This window comes from Halyomorpha halys, unplaced genomic scaffold (genome assembly GCF_000696795.3).
Source record: "Halyomorpha halys isolate HHAL.00 unplaced genomic scaffold, Hhal_1.1 Scaffold78.1, whole genome shotgun sequence".
Lineage (NCBI taxonomy): Eukaryota > Metazoa > Arthropoda > Insecta > Hemiptera > Pentatomidae > Halyomorpha > Halyomorpha halys.
The window spans coordinates 679,190-690,677 of NW_027108467.1; the positions used below are offsets into that span (position 1 = coordinate 679,190).

Sequence of the window (11,488 nt, forward strand, 5' to 3'; positions counted from 1 at the left end):
GAGTGCGCCGGTGCAGAATGCCATTATGGGGGTATTGTATTGCCTGTAATCATTCCATTTCGAGAATGTTTCTAATACCGAAGTCTAGTTGTTTTAAGTGATTTATTTTGGAAATGGGGGAGGATTCTAAACTATCTACGCCTGGACCAGTTCATCATGTCATCGTTGTTGGTTTTCATCATAAAAAAGGCTGCCAAGTAATTTTGTTTAATACTTAATCAGAATTTGTTTAGGTTGTGATTTTATGAAACCAAGTCATTATAGTGTAGCTGCATCAGCAGTTTCTTATTTTTTCACTAAATTAGCTCAAAGGAGCTGTTTTTCTGAATGTTATAAGATATTAATTGTGTATTGTTATTGACCAGTCATTAGCTAACCCAATTGTCAGTTTGTTTACTGCATGTTGCTATGTTTTTATTTGTTTGCCTTCTGTCTTTAATTAACCATGTTCTATTGATTCCATTTTTATGTACTAATACTAGTCAATAGATTTGAATTGTACTTTATGTTACTAATCATTAATTAGTTATTAATTTACTTTATATTCATAGGTTGAGTTTTCATACCCACCATTAATACCGAATGGTTCAGTCGATAGTACTGAATGCCCTGCCGGTTGGAAATATCTACCAACCCTTGCCTTGCCAGATGGATCTCATAACTATGATAAAGATACCGTGTTCTTTCATCTTCCTGGTCTGAATCACCCCAATGAAACAGTGTTCGGAATTTCTTGTTTTCGTCAGATACCTGTTGAAGTAAATATTAAATTTCAATTGTATTTTATTAGCAATCTGTTTGAGTTATGTTACAAGGCTGATTTTACTTTCTCCTTTAGAAACTCAAAAATCGAACTTCAGATATTACTCGAGGAACTGTACAAAAAGCAGTCTGTGTACTTAGCAGTGTCCCATTGTACGGACATATTCAAGTGAAAATGGAGCTTATAACTCATGCTTATTTTGATGAAGGAGATTTTACTAAAGTTAACCTTCTTGAAGATACATACCATCATTTAAATAGTTGCTTGGATCAAATAGAAGACTTACATCAAGCCCCTCAACTTTTTGTCGGTAAGTTATTTTAGTTGATGTGAGATTTATCATTGTTATTTGTGAATTATAGAAATGATATCTGGTATACATTTAGACAACATTTTTGTTGTAGGTTTATCAGCTAGGGATTTGATATTGACCCTCAGACATAAAGCCCTACTGCTATACAAACTTTTATTACTTGAAAAAAAAATGTTGTTCTTCCAATCACCTGTCCAGCCTCTCTGTTCCACAATTCTTTCTTTACTTTCTTTGCATCCTGGCATGATTGAAAAAGGATTATATGAATCGGCATGCATCAGGTACTAATTAAAAAATGTTTAATCATGATTTTACAATTTATTTAATAATATCTCATTTTTTGAGATAGTTTATTTTAATTTGGTGTAATAACAGGTATGTTCCAAACGATAATTAAACTGGTTGATGTATACGCAATTTTTTTTCCGCTTCCTAGCGGACCTGTCGATTTGATGACCGCTGTAAATCATTTTACATCAAACCTGATGTGAACAAAGCTTTCCACACTGGTGTTGAATTCACAAATATTGATTTTTATATTTATTGTGTTATCATGGATAGGAGTTAGATCCATGGTTATTGATAAACGTTTTGCTCAAACGTTGTGCAAACCGATATTAAAAACAACGTTAACAAACCTCAATAAAATGCTATTATTGAGGCTTTATATTATGCAAATAGTAGGATTTGTTAATTATACAAATAAAAAATAATATTTTATAATTAATTAGTTTGTATCGAAGAATTTTATTATTTTAAATGCTATGTACAAACAGAAATTTTATGTAAGGTCATTTGATAATGCCTGAAATTATCTTTTGGCATAAATATCTGGTGGAGGTGTTTCCAAAAAAGTTATAAATTAGATAAAACATTTGAACAATAGTTAACCCTATATAATTGGCTATATAGTCCATTTTATTTGTAACCTGAAAGATAAAAAAGCACTTGAAAGGTTATGGCAATATGCTAAATAATGTAAGAAAAAACCCAAGAGATAATTTAACTTAATAGTTGGCCAAATTTAGTCAGAAAAAATAGTTGGATTAGAACCTTTTTTGTAATTACTTATTTAAATTTAAAAGATCTAGTAAGCTGGTGTATCAACCATTGCCGAGCAAAAATTAGCTATAGGTAGAACCAATAGCTAAAATTCTCATGGATACAATATTTACTCATCAATGGTTCATTCATGTATAAGGGACATTAGTATTGGAAATTTTAGCTATTTTTTTCTCATCTCTGACGTGAACTAAACTTAAATAGGCTTAAGAAACCATTACTTGTTTACTTATAACCTCTCCTTGTAAATGTTAATGTTCAATCATTGATCAGGTAATCGATTTGTATGACAAGACTTTTGCAGATATAAAAAAAAGTTACTTGTATTTATTTTAACTTCTTATTCATAATTGTTTTTATCTAATCGATTCAATTTAAAAATATAAAATTTATATTTTATATATTAAAAATATAAAATGTATATTGGCAATACTTGGTGATATCACCATTACACCTTCAGGTTCATTAAGCCTTTATTATTATAATTCTTGTTTCCAATTATTTTTAAGTTATTTTACCTTGTCAAGTAAATTGAGTTTTTCCATTACATATAGGGCATCAAGACCAATGTCACCTGTTCCCAACTTCACCGACAGTTCTAAGTTATCTTCTGAAGATAAAAATGTCAATAGAGAAGTGGCTACAGACAATATGGATGATAAAACAATTAACGGTAATGGAGAGGGAGATGTGCCGGCAGACGTGAAGGAGACATCAACACCTATTCCTTCCGAACTAAATGGAAACAGTGAAGATTCTACAAAGATATGTAATGGAATGCTGTCGAGAGATGCTTCAAGTGTCGATCTAGCTAGTGAAGTTAATGTTCAGAATACTCTAGCTGCTATAGCTCAAATTGATGCACAAAGTTGTGGATTACCATTGCCTATTTTTTCAAATGTAAGTTTTAAGTAAGTGTATGATTTAGATATAATAAGATCATTCAATTATATTATAATATTATTTATTTATTGTACATCTGCCATTGCGCATTTAGTTTAGCCTCAAGCAAATGTAATGCCTAGCAATTCTGTTTTTTAATAAATAAATAAAAATAAAAAAAGTATCGCTACAACACATGAAGGGTCAGTGCTTTTTCTAGAACAATGGTTGGCTGGGTTTGTCTTGTTTCCCAACTAACAGTGTTGACTCATCGGTGATTTAGTAGAACTTAAGTATCACTGAGAGCAAACAATATAACATAGAAAAGAAGGATAAGAAGTGATTCGCACGATTGTCACTAAAATACTACTTTATTGATATCTAGATCAATCATTAATCCATTGTGTAAATATATTAATTTATATCAAATTTTCAATTGTATTCAATTAATCTATCTACATCCTATTATTTATTTATTATTTCATGTTTTATTCTCGTCATTAGTTAATTTATCTATTTTTCTGTAGGGTTACCTCTGTCTTCCATATTTATCTCTGCCATATATGGATGTACTTACTGATTCTAATATTCGAGGTTATGTTGTTGGAGCTACTAACGTATTGTTTAAACAAAAGAAAAATCTTGCAGATGTTATTGTCGAGGTAAGTTAATTTCTATGGTTTATCGACAGATTATATTTAATAATAATTAGAATATTTACTTATGTTTATAAAAAATAGATAAATAGAGATACAACAGATTTTTTTTTTAACTCAGGTTGAAATGAGCTAAATACCATAACAATAACAATAAATAAATAAGCATTACATATGATTTTATTAAGGAACTATTTGACTAAGAAAATAGAATTATACAAAAATATAATAAAATTAATTTTAAAGTAGTTTGTTATACTATTATAAATTATATTTTTGAATTTTCGTAATTAACCAATTTTTTTAATTGTTGAGGTGAAAAAAAACTTTCTAATAGAATATAAACTATTCTATATTTTTTCTTGAAGAAGTTTGTCAGGGGGCAAAGAATAAATAAATAAACAAAACCATATTTATTTATTTTATGCCGACGTTTTGACCTGAGTTTCAGGTCTTCATCAGGGTTTGTGGTGTAGACCCACATCATTCGTTACCAATCTTCCCTCTACACCACAACCCCTGATGAAGACCTGAAACTCAGGTCGAAACGTCGGCATAAAATAAATAAATATGGTTTTGTTTATTTATTTATTCTTTGCCCCCTGACAAACTTCTTCAAGAAAAAATATAGAATAGTTTATATTCTATTAGAAAGTTTTTTTTCACCTCAACAATTAAAAAAATTGGTTAATTACGAAAATTCAAAAATATAATTTATAATAGTATAACAAACTACTTTAAAATTAATTTTATTATATTTTTGTATAATTCTTATTTTCTTGGTCAAATAGTAGACTCAGGTCGAAACGTCGGCATAAAATAAATAAATATGGTTTTGTTTATTTATGTTGTTCTTTGCTGACCGCACCCCCCGACAAACTTCTTCAAGCATTAATCTACGGTCAACTATCTACACTTTATTATTCTATATTTTGCTTGTACAACGTTTCAGGACAATTATTCCATACTTATGCACCTTTGGAATCCTAAAATTGTAATAATTAATTTATTCTTATCAATATTTTTATATATGTTATATGTGTATATTTAAAATTCTTGTAATTATATTTACCATATATATGTCATTTTTCAATTTCCATTTTGAAATCATGTCATCTATACACTTATAGTTACATTATTGAAATTATTGTCTTTCATTAATGGTGCATTCACCTATCTCTGTAGCACAAAGCAATGCTCTATTTTAGACATTACCTCTTTGGACATATCAACATGCCCAATATACTGTTTTTGTACCTCCTTATTGAAATATCCAATTTTAATTCATTTTGCAAATTAGTTAAAAATTGTGATTTTGGTTTTAAGAGTGACAATTTTATTCCCACCTATTTTTCCTTATTTTTTATTTATATAGCCAATCTATTTATCATATCAGCATTTGTATTTAACTGTTTTGTGTCTGTTTTATAGTTTACTGTGTTTTATGGTTTTTTAATATTTTTAGTTATATGAATCGCTTCTAGAAACCTCCTGATTTTAGTGTTTTGTGTCATGCCTATTGTTAATTAAAGATTCCAGCAAAATAAAAATATCACAAAACTTCAACTCAGATCTTAAATAGTTTATTTTAAAATACCTACATGATAGGCAACTAAGAGTAATTACGGATCACTTTTTAACAATTTTCTGTCCAGCTAAAAATCATGTTTTAACTAATTGTTGAGTTGTAAAATTTATTTCTGAACAAGAAATAATTTAGGCCTTCAGCCTCTTGTCCTAGAAGCTAAGTCCTGTTGTACGACAAGAGTTATGATAATTAGTTTTATATAAACAAATACAATTAAAATAATTATTAAAAAAAATTTCAGTAGTAGAATGTCCGTTTGGAATATAAAAAACAATTTTCTTTTCTTTAAAAATCTGAATTTGTTAATAACTAATACCAATTCTTATATTATTAAATTAACACATACATAACTTTATTTTAATTACAATAAAAAGATAATTCAAAATAAAATTATTATTAAACAATAATGAATTCAAAATAATATATCATAAAATAAAGTAACAAAAAACTTAAAATAAATTTACAAATTGTTAATGAAGTTTGAAAAGTACACCTTGCAAATTTAATATCAGCAGCAGGTGGAATCTCTTTACGAGCTCCTAGAATTTATCATGTTTATTTCTATCTATTATTGAAAGCAAAGTTATAAAAATTGCTTTGTTACCATTATTCATGACTTGATTATTGTTGATCGGTTTGTCATGCTTTTTTTTTCTATTTTATTGCCTTATTCTTCCCTTTTAGTTAGTTTACATTTAAATAATTTTATTACATTAGTTAGTTGTTTCTATTATCATGTAAGTCAGTTGTATTAATTTTTATTAAAAAAAAAAAAAGAAGGAGTTAAAAGATAAATTTTGTCAGAATATGTATGTACTGGATATATCTTTTTTTAATATATGACCCTGTCTGGTTATTACTGACATAAGGGGGGGATTATCTAGAGGTGTAACCAACCTATTCTAACCATGATGGGAGGGTTGAGTCAAAACTGCACTGCTGCAGTTCCAACTTTGCTAAGATGACACCTCAACTCCCTTGGCTACAAACTCCCCTCCCCTAATTAAATTTTTTGTTATTGACAAGAATTTTCCATTAGAACAGTGAGTTTCCTTAACCTAAATTTTCCATGCATCCTTTGAGAATACTTTATTCAGAGCCCACTTCTCTTGTGGACCACTTACCGTCATTTATTCCTCCATATATTTATCGTTAGTCTTTCTTCCCTCATCTTCTATCATTTATTTTCCACCCATGCACTTCCCTTAGAAATATTCCTTTTGATGTTCTTTATGATTGCCGAAACCAATTAAAAATAAACTGAATGTAAATTCAGATTGCTCATCTATTTCTGTTTTTAATCTTTTAATTCTGCTTGGGACTCTTTTCTAATGATTTTTATGAAGGGATTTGTATACTTATGTATATATATTTTTAATAAGTATCCGTTTGTGATATCTGTTTTGTTTTATTGTCAATTTTTATAAATTGGGTTCAGGTATATGAGATAGTAATGAGTTAATCCTAGTTTTTTATTATACAATCTTGTTAAAAGTGCTGGTACTTTCCTCTATATTTGTAAAATTAAAAATTGATTATGATTATAGATGATTGGAGTAACAGGAATATTCACACTGTGGAATATCATAATTGTTGTGTGGTTCAAAATTGAACCGTGCAAGACTAACCAGCATTCAACATAGAAATACTATTAAATTTAGATAAATTTAAAGATGAATGAAAACACTGAATTGCAACTTGAAATACAAATTTAATATTTCATTAAGAAATAATTACTCAGACTCTCTTTAACTTCTTCCTTTAGTGTCTTAAAGCATAGAGGAGCATCCAGCCAGAGCTGCTACTGCTTGCTGTCTCTTGCCAGGTTCCTGCCTTCATGGAGATTTTTACCTTCCCTCTGACATAAATTGTTGACGTATTCTAGGTACAACATCCTTGGTTTGGCTTGAGTTCTTCTACCATCAGGGTGTAGTAGTTTAGTGGGTCTTGATGATCTTCCATCCTGACGACATGACCAAACCACGTCAGATGGTGAGCTTCTAGGACTTCATTCATCAATAGGACATCTTTTCTTCCCTAATCCTGTTGTTGGAGATTAAGTCTCTTCTTGTTCTTCCTACAATCCTTCTGAGAAACCTCCTTTCTGTGATTATCACTATAGTTTTCTGTTTATCTTTCAATACTCAATACTCAGTTTTCAGCTCCATATGTGGAGTACAGGCAAGTACACTGTCTTAAAGACATGGAGCTTCACATTTTTGTCCATTTCTCTCTTTCTAATCGCTATATTGCAGATCTGATAGACAGGCATTTGCCTCACTTATCCTGTGTTGGATCTCTGAGTTCACTTTCTCTGACCATTCACTAACTGTCCCAAGGTAGTGGAAATATGTACTACCTCTATTTCTTCTCCCTGACTGTTAACATTATGACCTCCCCCACACACAAAAAAAAAAAACATTATGACTAGGAAAGGGGGTTATAAATAAAAAAAAATCTTGTACATCCTGCACTCTTCCTACCTATAGAATCAACAACTCTTGTTAGAGTTGATAAATATATCTTGTCTATGAAGCTCTTTGTCCGTTTTGTTAACCACGTTGTATATTCTTTATGGAATCCGTAATTGCACTCTTAAAAAAATAAAACTAATCATTATTGAACCTGCTATTTATCCAAAAAAAAAAAAAGGGAAATAAACATATTACTTGCTAATAATAATTATAAAAGAAGTATAATGAGGTATTAATAGTTGACCGTAGATTAATATGTAGGGAAGATGGTCAGGAAAAAGTACACCAATAAACAAAACTCATTTATTTGTGCCAAAGTTTCAACCTGAATTTCAGGGCTGTAAAAACATGATAACATTCATAAATTAGAGAAACATATAAATAAAATAATAATAATAACAATATTGTTTTCATTCCTGTCCATTATATTTTATATATTGTTTTCTTTCATACATTTCATTATGTTGATTTAAATTATTTTTCATTATTTTAGACATTACTTAAAATATCTTGTTATATTTGATCTATTACTCATCATTTATATTTTCTTCCTTACCTTTCATTACATTTATTTCTTTATTTACTTGATCACTTGTCTGTTTTTAAATCTTTTAATCATTTATTTTGTGTAATTCTTACCCCTATAATATTATATTTCATCTTCTATTATTATCAATCAACTACTATCTTTATAGTCTCCTATATTTCAAAGTAAATTATTATTTTTATGCTTTTTTAGCCCTGATGAAATTTAGGTCAAATCATTGGCACATATAAATAAGTTTTGTTTATTTGTGTATTTTTGCTGACCACACCCCCAGCCATCTTCTCCTCTTAAAAGAAATATATATGAACTAATTTTTAAAAAGAAATCTTATTTTAAAAAAATGCGTTAAATTAAAGTTGTATATACTGTTTGGTTGAAATTAATGAAAAGATTTTATAAAAGTTTATTAGCTAGGCATTCGAACTCAGGATTTATGATTTTGTAGCAGGTTGCTGTACTTTTTTCCTATGACGAGTCTGAGTAATTAGTAGTCACCTCCATTTAAGACTATTTCTCATATTGTAATAATTACCTACTCTTCCGTTGTAGTTACTCAGTGTAAATTTAGTTATATTAGAGTTAGTACTCAATAAGCGATGGACACCTCCGTGTAGTCGTGCTGGGTACTCAGGTGTACTGTCCCTATTATGGACTGTGCATGAGTGCAATTAAATTATTAATTATTGCTAATTCATTCACATATTTTTTTATTAGATGTAATTGATAATTTTTGTAATTTATTCTGATACTGATATGTACTGTCCAATATTTATAGCAAAAGTTTTACTGTTGTATCAATTAATCTCCTTGTTTTATTCTAAGAAATAAATCTACAAAATATCACTTGCTTTAGCTAGAAACTGGCTTGATTGAGAGTAGCGATTTGGAACTAAGGCGAGCTGGCCACCTTTCTACTGAAGATCTGAGGTTTGGGGAATATCTTGTGCGTCATGTGTCTGACATGAGAGGTGATTACCTTGATGGTGTTGGTTGGGAAGGAGGTGATGATTGGGTTCGTGCGCAGTTTCATGCTTACACCTTGTCATTACTGAGAACATCTATGTTACCTGGTAAGTAAGTTCAATTACTAAGTAATATAATAAAACTATCTTTGTATTATGTAATTTTAATTAGGTTTCTGTAAGGAGCATTAACAAGAATTTAAATTGAAATCAGTTTTCAGAACATTTGTACTCAAGTAGTAATTAAACTATTTATTGTGAGCCAACGCTTTGCCCCACTTTGCACAGGGCTTCGTCAGGGCTAAAAAAGAAAGAAAAAACTAAACTAATGTAATAAAATAAAAGAATATATGACATGAAATAAAAGTAATTAACTTATATAAGGTATAGCCATAAATGATTTAAAATATGTGAAAGTTTATATGAATATAACCATTTAATTAATTAAATGAATAAATAAACGAATAATGATTTTATTCGTTCATTTTTATACAAAGTTTCAAATATTTAAAATCAATTTTAGTCTCATGTTAGTTTACCTTTATTTCACGTTATCTATTCTTTTAACTTAATTAGGAACCCTACACAGTCAGTCTTCATTCTATAGCCAGACATGGCTTGTTTGGCATTTATTTTCGCATTTTCCTACTAGAAAAAATGAACCTCATAATTATGAAAGAAACATTCACAGCCTCCTTCATTCACTTCTAATTTTGAATGATCGTGTTTCAAAATTATCTCATTAATCTATCAGTGAAAAAGAACATATATTTATAAGTGGCCCAGTCTTATCGTAATGTTGCAAAGATGGATCTAAGAGATCTAATTCCATTTGCAACCGCCTATGAATGTGAGTTATCATCACACTAATTACTATCAAGACAAAATCTGGAAATAGATTATACCTGACAAATGACATGAGAGTAGCACATGCAACCATCCCATTAAAATTAATTATGAAAAAGATGGTCAGGGTTGTGGTCAAAAGAAAAACAGACAACAAAACAAAAACAACTATTTATTTTCCGACATTTCGCCCCACTTTGTAGAGCTTCATCAGGGCTAAAAAGATTCAAAAACAACTAAGAAAATTTTGACATTGTAAGATAATAAGATACAAAAAGGTAAATTAAGGTAGGGTTAAAATTATGTGAAAATAAAATTATATGCAAATAAGAGAAAAGTAGAAATTAAAAAAATAGTATTAATATAAAATAAACAATGATAAGAATATAAAAAATTATGTAAACTATAAGGTTAGAAATGTATAGCAGATGCAGTAACATGCAAAAACAGAAAAGTTAATATGAGATAACAAAATTTAATGCACTAAAAGATGGAAAATAAAGAAGTTAGTTGAGATTAAATAGAGATCAAGAAAGAATAAATAAAATAAATAATAATAATAAATGAGTAAAGAACTAATCAGGACTACCCACCTGTTCAAGTTGATAGCTATAGAGACTTTGACGAAAAATTCTTTATAGTGCTTCATCGGGGCTAAGAAAGATACAAACAACTAAAATAATGAAATAAACTAAAATAATAGATAACACGAAATAAAAGTAAACTAAGGTATAGCTATAAATGATTTAAAATGTGTAAAAGTTTATATAAAAATAATCAAATAAATAATTAATCCTCATGACAGATAGTTGACCGTGGATGACTTATATGAGGAAAAGATGATTAGGGGGTACGGTCAAAATATAGTTGAAATAACTTATTTAATCTTGTCAACGTTTCTGCCAGAATTTCTAGCCTTCATCAGGGCTAAGAACTTAAGTTATAACTTCATATTTTGCTTCTTTATTTAATATTATTTTTTCTTTCCATAATTTTAATTTTTAAATTATTAACAAACTAAAATATTCATACTGGAAGATTATTGATTGACCGTGTGTAAAGATGAAAGGAATGTGGTCCGGGTGCGGTCAGAAAAACTCAAATAGTATTTTTATATTATTTTTTTATTTTTACATCTCTTTATTTGTATTTTCTTTAATATTTCTTTTCTTATCTATTTGTTACTATTACCCTTTACATTTACTATTTACTACCTTTAATTTTTCCTATTATATCTTACTTTTTTACATTTTATACCCCTGTTATTTTACACTTTTGTTTTTGTTTTCCTTTTGTAACTAAGTGTTAGTATCTTTTTTAGCCCTGACGAAGCCCTGCAACGTGGGGCGAAACGTTGGCTCATTAAAATAGTATAATTCTACTATTTGAGTTTTT

The 11,488-nt window shown here is 28.9% G+C and overlaps 1 protein-coding gene across 2 annotated transcripts in view; it reads left to right on the forward strand.

The window, feature by feature from the left end:
- Nucleotides 1–11,488, forward strand: part of LOC106692924 (late secretory pathway protein AVL9 homolog) — a 20,450-nt gene continuing 8,962 nt past the window's right edge. For both annotated transcript variants that reach the window (XR_001345029.3, XM_014439168.3), the window contains exons 1-7: nt 1–197; nt 552–758; nt 839–1,073; nt 1,168–1,357; nt 2,693–3,038; nt 3,548–3,682; nt 9,139–9,355. Coding sequence is in view for 1 of the 2 variants with exons in the window: in XM_014439168.3 (XP_014294654.1) it covers nt 114–197; nt 552–758; nt 839–1,073; nt 1,168–1,357; nt 2,693–3,038; nt 3,548–3,682; nt 9,139–9,355 (1,414 nt within the window). In the remaining variant the exon portion in view is untranslated. The remainder of the gene's footprint in view (nt 198–551; nt 759–838; nt 1,074–1,167; nt 1,358–2,692; nt 3,039–3,547; nt 3,683–9,138; nt 9,356–11,488) is intronic.